Here is a 22365-nt window from a genome sequence, read left to right on the forward strand (position 1 = left end):
GTACCAGATTATAATGCCAGGAGCTACTCTAAAGAAAGGAAGAGTTTGGTGTGCTGTAATGAGACCTATGCTGGTTTGAAAGATCAGCAATAAGCTACATGATCAAGCATGGCCAGGAAGAACCAACAAGGTTTCATCTTTGTGTAGAATTTCTCATTCCATCCACAGGCATGTCTGGTGCTTATTGGTTTTAGGAAATGGGTCAAGTATCCTCAGTTGAGGTTTCAATTGCTGCTGAAAATTAAGGGTTAATTCTCAGTTAATTCATTGTGGCCCAGAAAGCAAAGCTAGGATTTTCATCACTGACAGCCAATGGTGGGGGGGGAAGGGCAGAAAGAGGTTTATTTCTGAAGAATGAATTTTATATAAGATCCTATTGCATCTGGGAAAGATAAATGGAGTTGAAAGAAATTTTATTTGTGCAGCGCATTGGATGATAAGATCCATTTGAGGATAAGACTGACAAATCCAAAGATACATGCATTATTTTTGCTTCATCCATTTTAATAGAGAAGATCTAATGGGAAGACATGTATTATGTTGGCAGGAATTAGCTGTGGGGGAGGACATGAGAACAGTATAGACCGACCTGTTTAACAAGAAAAGACTTTGTGAGCAGAAAAGTGAAAAATTTTTTTTCTGGCTGATAATGTGAAATGCATACTTTTTTGTGCTGCACCCCTTCCCCTTTTCTTTATCTGCAAATAGATACAGAAAGGAGACTCCTTCCAAACAGAGGAAGATCTGCTAATGTCCTTGTTTCAAAATACCAATTGATTTACACTGTCTTATGAATGAATATACTGAGCCATTGATAACGTATTCCTAAGAGTATGTGCTTTGTTTCACATTCAAGGTCCTCTGCTTTAGACAAGCTAGACCTAAACTCTGCTGCTGAGGGCTCTAGGTTCTGTGGCAGTGCAATGCAGAAGCCTGAATTTCAGCAACTTTCATGAAGTTCATAAATAAAAAGCAGAGTAAAGAATTATAATCTAAGCACAAAAAGGATAGTATTATTTATTAAGAAGGTCAGCTAAGGATGTCTGTTTCTTATTATACTTCTGGACCTTAAAAAGCCACAGACTTGTTTAAACTAATTGACAGCACTATAGAAGTCAGTGATGCAGATGACTTTCTAGGAGCTAAGCAAAGGATATATAGTACTTTCAGTACAGAGTAGTAGATGATTTATAGGAACTTCTTGTCCTATCTCCTAGTATGATAGGTGAACTAGTTAATATGTTGACATTAAAAATTAAACCGGGTGAAGTCTTTCAGTTGTAACACTCTATTGAGATGAATAGGGCAAAAAAGATACTGAATTGATTTGGTTACTGTTCAGTCTTGGTAAGATGCTTGCAATCAAAAGAGATGAGTTGAAACGTCTAAAACTTCAAGTTCTTATTCAAGGTCAGAACTGTGCAGCAGAAGATGATGGGCAGATGAGGAAATGCAAAGTATGTGCAGCTCAAGTTGTGCTGCTGTTGTTTTTGCTCTCCTTATGCCTTTCAGTTGTTACTGTGCTTCATCTGTTGCTCTGTAAAGTACAAGGGCAGTTCTGTAAAGTTTTCTGCCTGTGTTTAAATGTTCTTAAAATAGTCCCAAGCCATATGTGGGCTTTGCTTTGGGGTGTCCTTTTAGTGAACATCATAGTCTTGTGGATTGACTGCGCTTTTGAGGCTGCATCTGTACTGTATAGTTTATGTAGCATAGCTTGTTAAAGCATGTTATCGTATGAGGTGTCTTTGCTGGCTAAAGGCCCTAGTATAGCTGCTGATATATTAGCAAAGCTGTGCTGCCTCTACAGTTACTCTGTAACCTGTATCCATACTAAGAGCACTTTGTGTGCTGTATGTGTATAGCTGTACTGGCAATGCTTATTTTGTGCCTGCGCAGATCTAAAGTATAAGCTGGTAAGCGCTCTTTTCTGAAGCTCTTTTCCCTGCAACCCATGTCAGAATGGCTGTGAAGCTTTGGGTATTGCCAGTAAGAGAGACTGCTGTCTAGGATGCAGAGTATGACGGTTATACAGATGTGGAAGGATTCTTCTCCATGGTTGGAGTAGAATGAGGTGATTGGGGTCCCAGCATCTCAGGTCTTCCTGCTTGCACAGACAGCCCCAGGTGGGAAGAAAAGCTTCTAGTTCTTCCCTGGGGTGCTGCAGGTGAAATCTTCTTGCCCTTTAGGTCTGTGTACTTTGGTGCTGTAGCTTTGGGTCCTTGGGTCAATTCTGGCATTAGTCAGCACCTTCTTCCCAGGGAAGAGCTAGCCCCTTACAGGATAATGTTTGTTCTGCAACTTGAGACTCAGATTGATATAGCCAATGCACTTGCCATCTTTGGGTTCAGATGACCTTCTGTAATTTAGTGTATGTCCATAGCAATCTCTTCTTACTCCCACCTCACCACCCAGTTCCCTTTATATATTTCTGACACTCTTCAGCCCTGTTCTTGTAGGGCTTAGCATGTTAGGTATTTCTTTTCTTGTGTGTTTTCAGTCGGTCAGCCTCTGGTGAGAGTGTCAGTTCAGTTCAAAACTAGTAATTAAATTTTAGGCTAGTGCCTGATAAACCCACCTGGTCTGCTCCAGTCTTTCCTCTCCTTTTACCTGTCAGGATGGAGCTTCATGGTGACAGGATTTCCCAATGTAAACAAAAGAACAGCTGCACCCCATGCTCCCCCAGACATGCAGGTTCTTTGTTGAGGCTGATCTCTCAGCCCAATTTGCTGCTTGGGCTAAGCAAAGGTAATGGCCTGAAATTTATTGGCATCTTGCAAAGGAGAGGCATCTAGTTGAGAGCAGAAATGTCTCTATCAAATTTAAAAAGAGAAAAAGCAAGAGTTCCTGCTGAGTTTTCCTGCCCACTTGTGCCAACTTTCTCTTCTCCAGCTTCAAAACATGTTTTTCTTCCTTGGGAGCCAGAGAGAAGGAGAAAAAAAGGTCCTACTCTGCTAAACAAGAGTTTGGCACTTTCCTTCTGCTCTCCATTGCTCCTCTTATAGGTAGGAAGGCCTTGATCAAAGAAATGGCTGTGCTGATGATGCGGTGCCTCTGCTTTGGCCAGGCATGGTGCTGCTGGGACCAGGGTAGTGGTGCAGCACCATTGCCAACTGGCAGCAGTAGCACAGGCTTAGGGCAGCCTGCTGCTCCTTTGACTGACAGTATCCTGGCGAGTGCCCTGTCCAGCTTTTTAATATTGGCAGACCCCATAAATGGAGGGGGAAGATGGAATTTGAACAATATAATTAAATAGCAGCACCTTCCCTGGGGCAGAGTGGGAGGGGAAGAGGGAAACATCAGGTCAATAATTAGGGTTTTGCAAAGCAGAGGCTTCTAGCACAAGGTTTCCTTACCCCTCCAGGGCAGGAACAAATTAGCTCTCTAGCTCTGTGCCCAAATTGTGCCCTGGGCCCCCTCATTCCCATGCAAGTACAGCAGCTTGATGGGGAGGGAGAGATCATCAGGAAAGTTTCCTTGATTGCCATGCAGCCTCTCATGGCTCTCTGCCATAAGTAAATATTTAGTTTAATACCTAAGCAGTGGCTGTGACAGGTGCTACAGTGCTGATGTGCCAGCACTGCTGAGTTGAAGGGGGAGCAGCAGCAGTGGACTTGGATGGCCTTTGCGCTCCCCATGCAGCATGTTTGCTGAACACTTTGGTGGCCTGTTCTTTTTGCTTTTCCTCTTGCCTTACAGCCCTTCTTTCTCAGAGCCTTCTTCTTTCCCTGCTAATCCAATGCTGCTCCTAGATTAGCCACAGAAGTAGCTGTGAAGTGATAAAATGAGCTTTAGGGAGCTTTGTAGAGGATGTATATGCCCACTTCTGTTAATGGAGAGTGGAACGGGCACACCAAAGAGGTAAGTAGTTGCTTCTAGTATAGTCTTTGAAAATAGGGAAGTACAGATGTAAATGACTTAACCAAATCTTTCCCCACACTTCATGAATACAGGGGTGTAAAATGGAAGTAACCAGCTGTTTCTTTAGTGTTACAAAGTTGTCTTTTCTGTAGAAGCTTAGCTACCTAAACAGTTTTAGTATTTCTAGAGGAAAACTTCTCATCTTGACATTTTCATCTTGAGAGATGGAACTCCTTAAATTACAGGAAACTTGTGGAATTTCCCATGAAATGTGGGGAAATCACCCGATAAAGGATTTTCTACAAAAGTAAGCAAAGGTTAAGCAATTTTTCCATGAAATCCAGGCCAGGCCGTGTGGTCCCTAAAGGGAAGGGGAGTATCTTTCTTGCCTACTGAAATGATATTTCAATGTTATGTTGTTGCCAAGAAGAGAATAGTTTACTATGGTTATGTTGCCTGTCAGGTCTACAACTTCCATAGGGATGCTCTGAAGTGTCCTGTGGGGCAACTCCTGAAGCTCCCACACCTCAAACTTCACAGCATTTAAAATTGGAGAAATGTGACATTCAAAACCCTGTTCCAAAATGGCATCTGGGAACAAATGAAATGCAGCTGGCAACTTAATAAAATATTGAGTGGCCATGTCTAATGGTGGGGTTGTAGAATTTTGAATCAGTAGTATAGTGATGCCAAGGGCAAATTTGACATTGGTTATGGTGAATAGTGTGGAAGCTTGCTGTGACTGCTGACAGTGATTATGGGTTGAGGAAGCGTGATGCAATATGATGCCTGTCCTAAATCAAAATTTCACGCTTTTAGGTATCAGCTCTCTGGAAGCTTTGGTAGGGTGTGGTGGATGCTTCAAAGAATGGTGGACACTTAAAGCAGTGGTTCTAAACTGGTTCCTGGACCCTTGCTGGTCAACAGGGCTGTTACACATGGCCTGCAACTAGTTTGTGGACTGGTCCTAAAAGGGGTAACTGGTGAATTGGTCACTCTTATGCATTTGTGTTGCTTGTTTTAAGAGTGTTTGAGGGTTGGCAGTGATGGCCTAGAAGTTGTAGAATCATGGTAATATGGTATTCCTGTGATAACTGAATGTTATTCCTAGAAGTTCAGAACTAAAAACCTGGAAAATCCCACTGGCAAAGAGGTGCAACTTTTCAGGCTGGCTAGTCTGGCTGAAATATTTCAGTAACTTTCTGTAAGATTTAGTGATAGAAGCAAAAAGAAAAAAAAATCAAAAGGAATTGGCTGTAATCTATGGAGAATGATGCTTCCTGGCAGGTTTCTGACCTTCTTTGAAGAGAGGAACCTGCTGATGTTGAAAGAATTTGATTTCCAACCCCCACACCCCATGGATAGAGTAGGGGGTCTGTCTAATGGATGCAATTGCAGCAGCCAGTCTGTATGAATGCATCAGATTGATTAGCTGGGTCCTGGTTACTGCTGCGAGTGGTGATTATGCCAGTACAGCTGCTCTCTCTTTTTGTGTACTAATTACTACACGTACAGATGTCATCACCCTTAACACTGCATGGAGTTGTCCCATTAGTGTGGGAGTGGGAAGCAGCAGGGGAGGGGAGCTCTTCAGAGTGACAGGCTGTTTAGAAGTGAATGGAGAAGTGGATTGATGAAACAACTATTCTTATGCATAATTTTTAAGTCATCCCATCTTGGAAATTCTGCCCTCAGCCAATATTTTTGCAGGTTTGTAGGGCCAGGCCTGCGTCCTTGGCAGCACTTTCCTTTGGGTACCATTTACTGCAAAGCACCTGGATGTTGAGCTGTAGCTAACAAGTCTCCAGCTTTCAAGCGGCCAGTTGTTGAGCCTACATGGCAACAGCTGTACAAATTGACTTACAAGTGGAGCAGAACTTACAGCTAGCCCAGAAAATTGACTTCACTAGCTGTGGTGCCTTATCAGGAGAAAAGATAAACTGTTTCTGACTTACTGAAGAAGTGTGTGATGGAATACCCTTACAGTTTTTGAGAGATTTGAGATGCTTAATTTCTGAATCTATGCTACCTGCTCTTAAGTCCTCCTCTCCTTCCTCCTCAAAATCCGGTCTTCCCATCTCAGTGTGTACCATAATCTCCGTGGCAGCAGGGGTTACCAATGTACCTTTCTTCTTCTTTCTACAAGATAAGAAAGGAGGTAGAATGGGGCAGGTACAACAGGGATGGGTAAGAGATACTTAAACCCCTAAGGGCCTGTTCCTTCCATCCAAACATTGAGCTTCTCTGAATAACACCAACTGCTGAGTGATATCTAGAGTAAAGAGTGACCAGCATCTGTTAGCAGAGAAATTCTAAAGGCCACTTTCTCTTCTTATGTGGCCTCTTCAGAGAAGAGGTTAAATGTGTTGCTGATAATGGGAAGTAATGTAGCTATATTGTTTTGTTCTGACTTGCTTTGTATTGTGATAGTCAAGAGGAAGGTTCTGGGTACTAGCTATTGTAGCGTATATGGTTATGTGGTCTCTTCATCAGACTTCTCAAGCTGAATAGTCAAAACAGGCAACATGTGGGGTGGGGAGTAGAGCTGCAGAGGAAAACAAGTACATAAGCTGTCCTCCTGAGCCCCAGTTTGGTATGCTAACCAAAGAGTCCCGCCCTAATGAAACCTAATTATTACTTCAGGCCACTTCAGCAATGCAGCGGTGGTTAATCTGTATTCACATCTACCATTATCCTTGTGTTCCAGTGTATCCTCATTCCCTTCTCTGCTTCCTGATCCATCTGCCTTTCTGGAGAAGTCTGGAACAGAGGCTTTGTGGATGGATGGATGGATGCCCACTAAAAAAAATCTAGTGAAAACATGCCTCTCAGCTGTGACTTAACTCCTTGAAAATCTAGAACCTGAGTCTGTATTACTGCAGTGATTTCAGGTTAAAATGATAAGTAAATTTCTGCAGAAATCTTGTTAAAGATTAGGACTAGTAAACATGACCATTCAGTCCTGCCCTCCTGAAGCCAGGATGTGTACTCATGACCCAGTCCACTGATGCAGCTTGTCCCCATGTATTCCTAGTAGCCAAACTGGCTCATTACTCCTCTTTCCACTTCCCATATCTTAGTTTTATTGTCTAGATTTTTCAGATTTTCTGGCTATGTGGAATGTCAGCGTACCAAATTCTGATTGCTGGATGACAGAGTGCATGGAAATGTGCTATGCGAAAGGCATCAGCTTCTTAGAGTAGAAGGAGAGCACCTGTGTGGGTGTAATCTGCTGCACTTTCATTGAAGCTCAAACACTTCAGAAGCCAGGCTAGTGCAGACTAGAAAGCAAGACTAGAAAGCAGATCTTGCTTTTGGATTATAGACTGTCTTTAGCACAGGGTTCTCATTCTCTTTTATCAATGCAGTGTCTTGGAAGCACTGGTTTGCAGCAATGCTAACTATTTGCAGTCTTAGCAGTTCTTCAGCTTCTTACCCCACTGAGGGTTTTACATTGGATGGTGCTGGGAAAAGAGCTGGACTGAGGGGTTTGTTACTTCTGTACTTGTGCCATTCTCATGAGCTCTGGCCCTGATTTTTTTCCTTGTCTATGCACCATTGAGGGGGAAGGAGGGAGCTGGTCAGACTCTGAAAGATTTTTAGAAGGCTGTTTAAATTTTTTTTTTTTTTTAAGTCACATCATTTTTGCATAAAGCTTTGTTTGCTTAATAAAAAAGAACTGCTGATGTTGAAAGCCCATATGTTTGCCAGTTTCCTGATCCACCCTGGTGGATTAAGATGAGAGCTGAAGTTAAAAGGCCTGAAGATTCCCAGTTGTGCAGTTGTCTAACAGCTATACCCCTTGCCCCCAACATTTTGTGTAATTAGTTTGAATAAAGGGACTGTGTAGCCCACTGTGAGTGACGGTCGGATTCTCCTGGTGGCAGTGTGTCTTCTTTTCTACAGCTATGTGCTAATCAGTCTATTAAACACTTATGGGCGCACGTATGTGCTTTTCTGGCAGATGCTTGCTCTTGCTCCTGGGTTAGTGGTTTCTTGCAACATTCTGTAAACTGACATGTCTCCTGGGCCAGCTGTGCTGCTGCAGGGAAACTGAACATTTATTTGAGCCTCCTTGGCTCTCCTGCCTTGCATTGTCCTGTCAAGTAACCTTCTGTCACTCTTTCAGAGAGTTTTCAACGTTCTGTACCCCATGCCTGCTGACCAGAGAAGACACGTCAGCATAAACTCTGCTCGCTGGCTGCCTGAACCTGGTCTGGGATTGGCATATGGTACCAACAAGGGGGACCTGGTGATTTGCCGACCAGAGTAAGTGATTGCTTTACATTTGTACTGCTTTGAACTCTTGACCTTTCTGTTCTTAGGGCAGTGGGAAATAAGATGGCTTTTTACTGCTGGGGGCATTGTGTTTGAGGGGCAAAAAAAAGAAAGAAGTCCTAATACTTCTTTTGGACTGCTATGGTGTTTACATCAATCTCTTTAAATCGGTGTTTGTTTTGCTGATTATAAACTTCTGAGGCCATTTGAGGTTTATCTCTTATAGTTCGTTATCTTTCCCATGTCCTTCTAGGCTTCTGCTTCGTTTCATGTTTGTCTGGTGCAGTGTCTTTCAATCTCTTTGGATTTATGGATTTGTAAAACTTTCCAGTGGAGACAGCAAATTGAAGACATTAAGATATGCTTGCTTTTCTTAGCTTTCATAGACTCCCTGGAAGCTACCAGTCACAGGTTGAAAGCTGGTGATGTAGATTTATCAAATACTTGTTACAGTATTTAAACATGAGATTATATGAGCTGCAAAGATTTTTGTCATGATTATGAGCAAGTCAATGAATTGTTTTGGTCCTCACTTGAAAGCCCATTGGCATAATGTGTAGACTTTAGCTCTCTTTATACAGTGCCATGGAGGGTCTAACTGTCCGTTTGTAAACTTGCAAGAAAACACTAGCTAATTTAGATATTCTGTGACACGGATGATGACCAACGGTCTGAACAGTGAAGCACGTGTTGCTTTCAGTAATTGTGGGAGGTCTCTGCACCGTGCATTCATTCCCTTTTCTCCGTAGTGTTCTGCAAGTGTTTCTTTTGGAGCAGTTTCTTTTGTGCTGTGGGAACACTTCAGGGATTTCTCTGCTTCATTTATTTCCTGTTACTGAGCTACCTTGGTACTCTTGGCTTGTGCTTCACATGTTGAAGTTCCTTGAAGCTCTAAAGTTGGCAGCTAGACACTTGTAGCACCGCTGGTGATCTTACCGCATGCATGTGGACTCCATCTGTTGTGCACAAGATCAGCATGTGGTGCTTGTGAAGAGTCATATGGTCAGTGTAGAACCACAGTCTAAATCAGAATAAATATATACAATTGTAGTAGTGACTTATTCATTGCAGCCTTCTGGTGAAATCTGCAGTCAGAATTCAGATTGGACCAATTTCAGTAGTACAGAATGCCAGCACTCTTCAAACAGCACTCCTGTTCTCTTGAACATAATCTTTTATTAAGGCCGTACTTATACATGAAGTTTTACAAGATGATATTATGAAATAAGCTATAATCACTCTCTTCCAGGATAAGTGGCTTTCTTCAAGAATAGTTGCTGTACTTTCTAAGCAGAAGAATTATTCAGGGATAATGGTTCTCTTATTCTTGAACACTAGAGAGTCATTTCAAGTTATTCTCAGTACAGAGAAGTGATAAGATGTAGACTACTGATTATGGCTTATGAGATGAACTTGGATAAGAACCCAGGGAAATGGAAGGAAGTCTGGATGAGGGTGGGTGCTTTGACTGAAGGTCTCTGCTGCAAAGCTGAGCTTGGCCTGGCTATCCTGGCTTGCCACACCCTACAGTAAGTATTCATTTTGGTGCTTGCAGTAGCCCTGAGTTAAGTGGTATATCTCTTATTGGTGCCTCGCTAACGAAAGCCACTATAGGAACCTTTTCGTGGTGTGCTATGGAAGCAATGTCAGGCCTTCCACAACATCTCTGCAATCTTTGTAGCTTACCATCTTGCTAGGGCACTCTTTTGTCTCCTTATTTCTATCCCAGCAATAGTCATGCACAAGTCCAGCAAAAATAAACTTTTTATATATGGACATGAAAAAGAGTGGATGCAGAGGTGGGAGATTTAATGATGGTTTGACAGAGATGCTTCAGCAGGCTCTCTATTGGTGAATATGAGTAACTGATGCTTCTTGGTGATTGTTTAGACCTTATATGGACTGATGGGTCCTTTTTGGAGCAAGACACCTGATGTATATACTGTTTTGGACTGCATCATTTTATAGACCAAGAACAGCCAGAGTGACTTAACCTCTATGAAGACATAGATATTCACTGAACTGAGTAATTTGCATTGAGACTCTAACATCGGGGCATGCAAATCAGTAAGGCTGTATAAGAGCAGAAGTGGCTTGCAGCTGCAGTGTCTTCCCCAGACTGCCACAGATCTACTTGTGAGGTGCTCAAAGACGAGAAATTGCAACATGTAGACGCCATCTCAGTAGTTTCTGGCTTAATAGACTTGGTTTGAGGTTGGCATATCTGAAAACTTTTAACTTGAGAAATGAGGGAGAAAGATGAAAATATTTGTGTAGTTTCCATATGCAGTTATACAGAGGAAGAAGAAAATTGAGTAGTGGATTCAGCAGTTGGCAGAGGACAGTATATGGGGGCAGTTTAAGAAACAGCAGGGATCAAGAAAACAGTGTACTGCTGAAACCACCCCCACTGTTCTAATTTGGCAAAGAAAACAGTGTGGTCAGTAAGAAACAACAGAGATGGTTATAATTCCCTGGTTCTTTATTTCCATGTACAATGGAGGCATTTGAAACTGAGTACTATAGGGGTATCATAAACAGGTTGGAATAGCAGCTGTGCCTCAAGTACAGGATTTGGAAAGCACATGTTTAGGAAAATGAGATGAGTAGACTGGAAGTAAAAACTGACACAAGCAAAACCATAACTTGAAGCTCCATGGGCTCATAATGAGAGAATATGCAAATAGTTGTTTGAAAATTCTAAATAAATGGTAATTAAAATCAAGTTTGGAGTTATCTTGCTAAGTTGGGGTAACACCAATGGCAGGGTTTTTTGAAGATGGAAATGGGGAACTTCAGGTTATTTTGACAATCCACAATGGGAACTCAGTACACATATTTTTTTGAAGGAAAAGGGAAAGGAAAACTAAAAACATGCAAAGTGGGATAAAATGCATTGTAGTTTACCTAAGATACAGTGTAGCAGGTTGATCTCATACCTGCCCTTAAGATTGTCTTTCCCCCACCCACCCCATTCCAGCTAAGGAATTGCTCCAGGTCTAATATCTCTGCACTTTAGCAAGGCAGTTCCCATATGGAACTACAGTAAATCTATTTTAATTTTAAAGAGTAAGACTGGTCTGGCTAAAGGCCTGGCTAAAGGAAAGAATGCAGATTGAAGGTGAACTCTGTCACAAGAGAGGTTATTGATGGACTTCCTTAAGAACTTGTTCTATGGCTGGTTGTTATTGCTATTTTCATTAATGCCCTGTAAGGGTGTGCTGAATAAATTTAAAGAGGTTGTGACATTACTGTTGTCATCAGAGAAGGATCAGAGTATTGCACATTTGGATTGCCTTGAAAGTGACTGGAGCTATAGAAATGAGATAGGAATTTAATACTATAAAGTGCACTTGGTGACTAATAACACTAAGCTCAGTAGTTAAAATGACAGAGGAGGAGAAAGACCTGAGGTTTTAGTTGATCATAGGTGATTATGAGGCATCAGTATTTTGTGGCAGTGAAAACAACAAATGCAGTTCTAGGATGAGACACAAGATACTTAACAGTAGAGGGAGGAGAATGCTAATATCACTGCAGAAGTAACAGGAGACATTAGGTGAAACAGTTTAAAATTTGGGTATGTATATTTAGAAGAACTGTCTTTGATCTGGTACAACTGAGAAGAGCTGCTAGTAGAGTCAGTGGAACATATTATTTATCTAAGATGACCTGCAGTGTGGGGTCTTTAACCTAGCAAAAGGAAGAGGTTATATAGCCTTCCATACACAGGAAAGGAGAATTATTTAAGTTTATATACTTTTTACTAGAGAACAGGCATAAATTCACTATGAGTAGACTATGGCTGCAAACTAGAAGAAAGTTTCTAACCAGCTGACTTCTGCAATAGCCTATAAGTAGGTTGGATGGATGCAAAAGGCTTAACTTTTTGGAGATGCAGCTTGGCTGACTTGCAAAGGCAAGTATATGAATTGAATGCTTGTAACTGGGGTGGGACTGGACTGCTGACCAAGGAGGCTCTTTTCAGTATTTTGGACCAAGGTCCCTGCCTAAATAGGTGTTGACAAGTTGGCTCTTGGAGCTGTTGTACTGTAGAGAGATGAGGTGGTGACAGTGGTTATCCACAGGTTGAAATGCACCTAAATGAGCCTGAAGGAAGTCTGTAAGAGACTGGAATTCATGAGCCATGATGAGTCATTAACAGCATAGGTCTATAGCTTGTTCTGTCTGCAAGATTTTATAGGCTTGCTGTACAGACCCTGGTTGACCCCAGGGGCAAGTTAATGAATAACTGGGGCAAAGTACAGAATGCCTGGGTTGGTACCTGCTCTGTCTCTATATGGAAAAGGACCTTCATCCCACTCCCTCTCTCAGGAGTTGATACCACTAAACCCCCTGTGGCTACTGTTTGCCCTAAGAAAGCTGTTCTGTGTCAGAGTGCTAAACAAAAAGCTGTTTCTGCATGAAGCATTTGTAGGATAGGTTAGTGTCTGGCAAATGATGGGAAGATAGCACTGCCTCCAAAACCATGGGAAGCTGCCAATGCCACTTGGTGTCACTGTGATGTGCTGAACCCTGTACAGTAGCTGTGAGGTTAGAATAAAAATTTTATTAGCCAAAGATGTTTTGGATTTTTATCTTTACAAGGCTTGCAACCAGACAATGTATCTTATTAGCAGAGTTGTGTTGTAGTGAGCAAGGGAAAGAAGGAACATTGTGTACCCATTTCCTTAGATTTCAGGGTGACATTCAGTATACTGTCTTGTCCTGTTGAAAAGCATCAGTTTACTTGTTCTTCCTTTCATGTGAATATATTGGAAGAAACTTTGAATATGACTTCAGGAAACTTCCTCCTTTCCCAAACAATCAAAGGCCAGCTGACTTAGGTTGTTTACTGATACCTTAGTTTGGACTTACAATATTAAATGCAAACTTGTATTGAAAACCCAGAGATCCCAATTTCCAGTAAGTAAATAGTATTTTGAATAGGGATAATGAGTAGTAAAGGTGGTGGAGCTGATGTTCCACAGTGTCTGCCTGTCCTTCCCCTGATCTTGTCTTTTGCTTGTTTAGCTGCTGCTTTGACTTGCTTGCAAATAAATCAATTGACTACCTATCTTGGATCAGGTCTCTAAGACCTGCTTAAAACTTTTTCCACTTTTTCTGCTGAATTACTGTCTTTTGAAGTTTGATCTGTTTGAAAGCAGTCGGAAAGGAACCCAACATTTGGAAATAACTTCCTTTGAAAAGTGACTAACAGGACAAGCAATTTACTTTTCATGTTGCAAGTTTAAAAGTCTGTTTGATCTTTTGTTTTTCTCTGAAAAATCATCAGCCACCTTGTAAGAGAAGGAGTCACTGGGAGAAGGTTCATGGAAGTGAGTTTGGAGAGAGAGCATAAAGTGCAGGAAGCTGGCATGAAGAAAGGCATCTGCAAGACCTGAAGATGCACTCAATTCCATTCATTTTTCTATGTCACATAGGCAGCGTGGTGTTCTCAAGGGATACTTAATGCTTATCTTGTTGCTTTTTAACCAGTTGCAGTGATGATAGGCTGGATGAAAGGTACTCAATCTGTGGTTCCCAGGTGAGTCCTGCCCATAAGAGCAGTTTTGGCCTTTGGCCCCAAGTCTGAAGATCTCTCAGATGTGGACTGGAAGGAAACAGATTTTAATCTGAGATTTTGACAGCCTGTTCCTTCCCTGAGAGTCCTGTAGTCCAGTTTTGTCACAGTACAGGGTACAAATGTCTGCCAATTAATAGACATAAGCATACATACTAGATCATGAGACTGTTGTCTGCTTGCATATGGCTTCACATTATCACATGGTAGCCTGTGCTTTTTGGATGCAAGATGGGTTTGTGTTTGGTCCAGAAGTGTGGGATTTGAAAGGCTTTGTGGTTGCTGCATTTTAAAGGCTGGGCACAGCTGAGCTAAATCAAGACACCAAATTCTTGACAGTAATGTTCTTTGGGAGGGACATTCCTCATAAGCACTGGAATCCCTCTGGGCATACTGTGTGAGGTAGCATACTCCACTTAGCAGATGAAGTGGGTTACCACGTACTCACTGTGGCCTAGAGGTCTGTCACAGGCTTTGGTACAGAACAGTATGAATTCACCCCTCCCCACTGGTATCCTGCTGCACACTGACTTTTCTATGTAGCTACTAGTGCTTTTTAGCCTCCCCCAAGCTGTTTCTCCTTCACCACATTCTGCCTGATGTTTTTTGTATCTGGGGCTAGTGCTAATGCTTTTTTGTACTTGTTTCTGTGTAGTTCAAGGTTTGATTTTGTTCCTGAATCTTTATTTTTTTGCAGCACAGAATGAAATCTAGTGTCTGGTACAGTACAAACTGCTCTACTGAATTAAAAAGGAATTTATCTTTTAATGCTTATAGCATTTCTTATTCTGTCATGTCCTAACAAGAGCTTTCCCATTCAGAAGCAAGCCATGATGCAGCTTCTCAGACCTTAGTAGTCTTGTAGATCATGAGCAGGTGAGACTAAAAGTGAGGAGGTACAGACTGCATGCTGCTTATTGCCTGTGCTGTATTCTATTGTGGAGGATTGCCATGGGAGAAAGGGAGGTGGGTCTGAATATCAGTTCTTCCCTTTTTCATCTTGGGGGGCCCCCCATGTTCAGGAGCAGGTTCTGGAAGGGCTCAGGTGCTTTTTAAAATACTAATCCAAAAAATCTCAATCTTCTGTAAATACTGTTTCGAAACCAAGCATTAAAAGCACCTCGTCTAGGGCTAGCTATCTAATTCAGGCATCTGCAAGAGAGGAAGGATTTCTTCTGCAGGCAGAGCCTCTGGTAATGGAATTAAACTACCCCCTGAATATGTGTCTGGTTCAGAGACAGCATCCAGTGGAATTCACTCATGGGGAGGTAGGTGTGGAGACTCTCAAATTGATTCAGTGCTATGCAGTATGCATATTTTGATTTTTGTGGTGAAATCTCCCTCTAAAGTGAAATTACTCTGTGAAAATTCTCTTCACAATAGATTTCCATGCTTTGCAGAGGATCATTGCAATTGTCTGCCTGTGCCAATCCAGGCTTTTTTTTCCCTATGAGAATTGCGTATCCTCTCATTTAGTGATGGGGACAATGTGTCTGCATCTGGTTATCAGTGCTGGTAAGAAGATGGTAATCTATCCTGCTGCCTGGCATATCATGTCTCTTGGCTGGCTGACTCCATTTGTCAGCCTTTTCAGACTTCAGCAATGATGCTTCCCAATAGCATAAGCCCTGGTGTATTGTTTGCTTTTTTAGAATAGCTTCAGGAGGATGGAGTAAACAAGGAGACGGAAGGAGGAGCTGTCTTCCTTTATGTGTAACTGAGAGATGTTGGCAAACCTTCTGCACAGGGAATATTTTCACAACTGTTAACTGGTGCAGCTGCAGAGCTTGGTTATGTTTGAGTCCTCTGCAAATGGCCTCACAAAAGGCAGGATCTGAGCAGTGGCCTTTGTCCTTGGCCAAGCCAGCAAATGCACGTCCTGGAGCTGTTGCCTGCTAACTACAGGACATGTTGAATTTTCTAAATGAAGATGAGAGATGGTTTTGATTGATAGAAGGACTGAAAATGAAGGGGTTGAGATGGCCAGTTTTGCGCTGAAGATGCATCCTGATAGTTTCACTTGGATTTTATCATTCACATATTTAAAAACTGAAGTGAATTATTTTCAAATGGTTCAAGGAAGCCTAGCATCCTGTGTGCTGAGCAACTCAGTCATTGCAGATGCAAGAGAAGTACAGTGATAATACCGAGGCTTGAAATGGTATCTCCGTTCTGCAGTTGTTTTCTATTCCATTTCTATTTCTGTATGTGAATTTGATGTCTAAGATGAATGATGTTATTAGGTGGAAGATGCCCTCATACAATTCCATTTAATATGTCTGTGATTCCTGGAGATAAATTTTGAGTTTCTTTAAGTCTGTGGTTATTAGCAGGTTCATTTCCTTCATCCTGTTCTTCAAGATTTGCTGAAGAGCTAAATAGTGAATTTAGTTTTCCTTCATGAGAAAGGGAACTTGGTTCAGAGATCAGTGTTAAAGAAACCAAACTGGCTTGTTTGTTTTTAAAGTCACAGGGCTTCTGCTGGTCCCTACTGGTTCTTAGATGAGGTAGCAATCTTCCTATCTAAGACTGTGGCCATGTATTTTAAGAACACTTAGCAAATGCTTCATTTATATCTGTTCAGATCACATCTGCCGCCTTCTCTTCCTTTACTTTTTTTCTAATTCCATCTACAAGAGCAATTAAATTTTATGCAAGCAATTATGTGACTTACTAAAAACTCCCTGCCTACTGCTTGTGGCTTGCTCTTTCTTTGTTTTCAGATAACTTCTTTTTTTCTCTTTGTTATATTACTTTCTTAAGGATAAAATTTAGGCTTAGAAAAGAGTAATTGCCAATTTAAGGATGGTTTCCTTTTTGAAGAATGCTGCTAAGTTGACTTTTTGGCCTTTTGTCACTTCCCCAGTTTTTTGTAACTTGTTAAAAATCAGGTGTGAGTGGCACAAAAAAGTTAACTTACTAACTTTTTCTTAATGAGTACAACTAGCTGCTGTACGTGGCTTTGTCTTTTGTTGAAGACTTTCTTACTCCTAATTGTCTAAGTACCATTGGATTTTTTTTTTTAACGTGGAGGCTTCAGAGAGACAATTCAGTATCTCCGCCACTTTGAGTCATCATCGCTTTTGTCCTTTGCTTCACTGATGAATAGATCTTTTTTCTTCCTAGTACCTTTTCCCTCATGTTTATTTTTAGACTATCTTTTCCCTCTTTGGCAGCACCAGCCTATCCTGCTTTCTTATAACATTTATTTTCTCTACAAGTCTGTTCTAGACCTTTCTTGTTTGGTTGTTTTCTCCCTTGTCTTTCCAGTAAGAACAGTTTTAATCTTCTAGTCTTTGATCCAGTTCATTTGTGGAATGTTGTTGGTTGTCCTTTGTGTGGGGGGGGGGGGTTTGTTTGTTTGTTTCTTTTTTTTCCTCCAGTGGGACTGTAATGAATCCAGGTAGCAAGTACAACAGTTAACACTTTCTTCATTTCTTCGTTTCTCTTTTTTAAATCCTCAGTTGGTCTGGTTCTGCAAATGGTCTCTACTGAATGACTGTGATGTGAAAATGTGATTAATTGGAGTAATAATTGTACTTTTTTTACTTTTTTTCTTTCTTTTTTTTTTGGAGCAGGTTTCCTATGTGCTATATGGAACACTTAGTTTTTTAGTTGGCTAATTTCAAGGTTTTTGAAGATAAAAAAATATCAAACTTGGCTTGTCTTGTGGATCTCATTGAGATTGGATCAAGCCAAGATCTTGGTTCTGGAGTTTGGCAGCTTCATATGTGCTCATTGCAATGTTCTATTAAAAAAAAAAAAAAAAAAGCATTTGCTATGCTTGCTATTCTTAAACATTTACTTTAAAGTTGATTTCTCCCATTTGAAACACTTTCCCATTTTAGTTTGTTTGCATAAGATCTACAAAACAAGCCTACTTTGAAGTTTCTGTCTTTGAATTGACTTAAATGTTAGTTTCTGGTAAAAATGGAAGCGAAAGTTCCAAATAAACTAAAGAGTGAATTTGGCTCTTAAGACTTGTAGCTGTTTAAGATGTTTAAATACTTACAAAGCTTAAGCAATTTGCAATCCCCGAAAGACTCCTAGTATTCTAAGTTGTCTAAGCCCCTGAAAGAGCTGATGGGACATAAACAGCTTAAGATATTCTAAGGGTTCAAAGCTCATTGGGCATATAATCTGCTTGTAATCACCGTAAGCAATTAACAAGGCTTTCTTTAATTTTTTAAAGGAATTTAAGCAAGTTATTCATCTTTAGAGCTTGGTTTAAGGTAATACCCAGCTAAATTGGTCTTATTTAAGGAACTAAAACTCTGCATTCTGTAGATTTCCCCTCCAGAGTCTCTCTATATGCTACGTGGAGTAGATTGGAGCAGCCACATAAATGAAAGACACCCTAGAATGCTGGCAAGTTGTTATGGGTGAGAAGAAAGTCAGTAAAATTTCAGGAAATTCCTGAGTTTCATCTATTTCTGTCTTGTTTATTCCAGGCTATTTGGTCTGGGTGATATGTTCTTATTCTCATAAACATGACGTGCATTTGGTAATTGCCAAAACTGTTGTGTGGTGTGCTACATGGTACACAAAGATTGTATCAGCATTGCAAGAACAGATCTTAACTCTGGGTCGTCTTCTCTTGAGTGCACTTCCCTTGAAGCACTTCTCTTGAGTGCTTCTTTTATCTGATTACAATGTTGCACTAGTTCAAAAATTTTGCATTTAATGATGACCTTAGTGTGTTGCTCCAAATTGGGATATTTCTCTTTTAAATGTCAGAGTAGCTGACATATAGTCACAATGTACACAGTGCAAGAGTGAAGTTCAGGACCAAGAGTTTCCCCTTGGTTTCTGTGGCCTGGATTACAACTTCCTATGTCATACTGAAAGTAGCATGAAAGAGTTTGGGGAAAAGCTGCTTTGGAAAACAGAGTTACTGCATTTTGGTAGAAGAATTGGTGTGGGCATGAAGACTCTCTGTGAGAAAGACTTTCTTGTTCTTTTCCTCAACACAGTAGTTCTGCTGTATTGGTCCCTCAAGGCCACTGCTCTTGACCACAATATTTATACTTGTGTCCAAGATAATCAAATGTCCACTCTTATATGCAGAACTGTCGTCTTCTGCTCTGTCATTGTTCTGATGCCTAATTTCCATTTATAGCTCTTGTTGAATATGCTGAATGACCAATCCTAATTTAGGATTTTCTCCCAGTGAATATGAGACAAATTTCTCTTGTCTTTTCTGCTGGGGCGTCCTCCATGCTACTCATTTTATGAGTCTGTCCATCTGCTACATGCAGTCTGCTAGAGAGGCAGGTTACAAATTTTGAGTCCAGTAAGTCACTTAGGTTTAGTGGTAGTGACCCTGTGGATCAGAAGAAACCATTCTGCTTGTGTTCTTCCTACTGTATTAATTCTCGCTCTGTCTCTCAAGAGAGCTTGCGCCCTCTCGCGCTCTTTTTCACTCTCTCTCTCTCTCTCTCTGTTTTCTCTAACAGCTTAGCTGGCAGATGACTACTTTCTTAGCTGATAAATCACTTTTTGTCCAGGGAAGACGACTGACAGAAGTGTCCCATCTATCTAAGTCTTATCCACTGGTTGCAAGAGTCTGAATTGTATTTAGCTGTAGTTGCCCACTGGTGGACAGAATAAACTCATGAAAATCCATGCTGTTTAGAGAGAGGGGTGTTGTTCATTAGTCTTGCTTCCAGATTTATAAGGCTATTCTCAGTTAAATGGTGTGAGTTTGAATAGAGCCTCTTCAAAATCCCAGTGTTTAACATAGTTGGCAGGATTGCACAGTCGGATAAACTGGGTCAGTCATCTTGCGTAGTGTTCTGAGTTGAGTTGGCATCTTCCCTGAAGCAGACATGTGGCTACCAGCTGCACCAAGCTGCCCTGCTCTCCTGCTTCTGCAGCACTTCAGCAATTCAAGTAGGTGTCAAGACGTGTTTCTGCATGGTTGCTGGTTTCTAGGCAGACAAAGATTGCAGAATTTTGGAAAATAAGCAGCCTGTATCAGTTTAGAAATCTGCGCAGTAAAAGTGCACTTGCTAATGAGGAGGAGTAACTTAGAGGAGTAACCTTTTCTTTGTTCCCCTGAGTGGGATGAGCAGGCTAATTTCATGTCACTTAAATGTTTGTGGTTCTCAAATCTTAAACTGGAGACCTTATTATGTTCCATAAGATTTACCTTGTTAGGAGTTCCTTTACTCAGTCTAATCCTCTTCCACCAGCTAGTCACATGTGGGCTGTGCTCCAAGGATGCACTCTGAAATAGGCAGGTGTCAGTGATGCTGCCAGCTCTTTCTTGGTCAGAGGGAATTACTGCCCATCAGACCTACTCCAGGAATCTCGCTTGCTGGTTCCATTACAGTTTGCATTGCAGCCAGTTTCCATTTGGATTTGCGCATGGTTCATTTCCTGCACAGAAAGCTAAATATTTATGAATTTAGGTGTTAGAAATGATTTTTTTTTCCTATCCAGGAAGCTGCTGGGAGTGCCAAACTTTGCCTAGGACTGACAATACTGTTGCCTAGCTAATCACGGGAGCCAGAGCTGGGCTTGCTGTGCTGGTGATCATCACATGCTGACAGAAGAGACAATGAGCTGCTTACAAGGGTGCATCTGGAATCTGGCTGAGCGTTGTGTGGGATACCATGTGCCACTTCATCCTGCCTAAAACAGGACAATGGATTCCTGGTTCTTTAGCATAGTGTCACCTTATGTGGTGCAGCTCATTCTGTATATTTCCTTGATCCATTTTGAATGGTTTAGGACTGACAGGTTTTCACAAAGGGAGGAAAACGCATCCTGGGAAATTACAAATCATTTGTAAATTAACCCAGTTTCTCATGCTGGCTCAGTGATCTTGAATGGACAGTATGTTTGAGAAACTGGCTTTAAAGAGTAATTTTTTTTTTTTTTTGCGGAGAAAGTGCACCTTGGCATCATGAAAAACAGATATTCACCTAGCTGTGGGCTGTATGGCCTTACTTTGCAGCTGCTCTTTCCCTTATTGGGCCTCCAAGAATCTCACATATCAGTAGTGGGGTTGTGCAGATAAAAAAAAACAAATTGAGTGCTGTAACAGACAAGAAGTATGCTACTGTTGGGTCTTTCTGTGTGGCAGGATTTGGAGAATGAGAACAGTGCATTTGCTCATTGCTGGTGCATTCTTCAGTGTTTGGGATGCAGTAAACGCACACTGTGTGTGCCTGCCTGGACCTGCATATACTACTTGCAGAATGATTTCTTTCTCTTGCCATCTTCCTGCTCAGCTTTATTGTTCTAGCAGAGTTGATGAACTTTTTTCCTAATCCCTCTTCCTCTTCAACTTTGAATTTTGGATATATGAGCTGGGGGGTGTAACCATGATGTTTAAGTCAGTTTGTGCTGGCTTGTGCTTTGTCAGTTAATTCTTTACATGCTCTTTAAGCAGATGTGGTAAATAGTATTTCAGTTTTCTTGTCACATTTAAATAATTTTGTCGCTAATTCCCAGATACTGGTCCTAGTTTCTTCAGGGGCTACACCTGAGTTTAGTAGGTATTTCCTCCATACAGAGGGAGAGGCTGTGCTAATTCAGTTGTTGCTGTTTGGTTCTTATAGGCCCTTCTTTGAAGCCTTATTCAACTATCAGCAGAGCATGCAAGTCTGTGCCCTTCACACTCTCCAAGCTCATTAATGATGTGAGCTGGACAGAGGCGTGAAGGAAAAGTCCCTCTCAGAACAGAACCCCTGCTGGGAAAGCCTGCCTGCGACTGGCTCTGTGTTCAACAAAGCTAATGGAAATTTGTAGGGAGAGCTTAGAGAGCTTAGCTGACAGCCATAAAAAGGAAGAAAATAAGAACTTGACTAAGTGGACTTCACTGCCCATGACTGACACAGTGTGGAGAGTTGCAATTTTTCACCCTGAAGCCCTGGGCAACAAATGTCCTCCTTATTGCCTCCACATGCAAGTGGCAACATGCTCCATACTACAAAGGTTTTGTCTCATGCTTTGGAAAATGTAAAGTGCTTCCAGCATTTTCATGCCTAGAGTTTGCTGGAGCAAAAGTTAAGTGCTTCCATTACCTGGAACATAGTCATTTCTCCAGTATAAGGTCTGTTTTTGTGAAATGAATAGTCAGGCTCTGATATGCACATCTTCTGGGTAACACACTGTGAAAGGTTTGCTAATTTACAAAATTCTGGCAATATTTTGTAATGGGAGTGGTTTTGGTTTTTTTTTAATAGGTTTTCTAAGAAGGGAGATTGCACTGTTTTAAATGGATGTGGCTGAACCAGTTCAAATTTTAAATGTAATGGAAAATATGATTTAAACTGAGGTAATTGTAGTTGTCACACACCTCTTGTTGTTTACTTAGGTTGGTTTAGGGTGCAGCCAGTCAAGATTCTAATGCAGACATGGTCTTAGGACTGGGACTTAGCTTGCACTGTAGCAGCATTTCTCTGATAAGATCTTTGCTCTTCGAGAAGGGAAGGAGTCTCTTTTGTATAAATGATTGTGCCTGAACAGCTCCCTCCCCAGGCATTTGCCTTCTCCACTGTTTCTTGATGCAGTCTGAAATGTCTCTTCTGTAGAGGACCTAATCAGGAGCAAGTGGGATATCATTTTAGGGCTGTAGAGAGGCAGAAGTGGGTTCCAGATCAGAGAGATGCAGATGCATGAAAAAGAGAACAAAG

General features: G+C 41.3%; 1 protein-coding gene across 5 annotated transcripts in view; it reads left to right on the forward strand.

Annotated features, from left to right (window-relative positions):
* The window catches only part of AMBRA1 (autophagy and beclin 1 regulator 1), a 147192-nt gene that overhangs the window by 109484 nt on the left and 15343 nt on the right, over positions 1-22365 (forward strand). For all 5 annotated transcript variants that reach the window (XM_067296401.1, XM_067296400.1, XM_067296403.1 and 2 more), the window contains one exon: positions 7988-8127. In XM_067296401.1, coding sequence (XP_067152502.1) covers positions 7988-8127 — 140 coding nt within the window. The remainder of the gene's footprint in view (positions 1-7987; positions 8128-22365) is intronic.

This window comes from Apteryx mantelli, chromosome 4, assembly GCF_036417845.1.
Source record: "Apteryx mantelli isolate bAptMan1 chromosome 4, bAptMan1.hap1, whole genome shotgun sequence".
NCBI lineage: Eukaryota > Metazoa > Chordata > Aves > Apterygiformes > Apterygidae > Apteryx > Apteryx mantelli.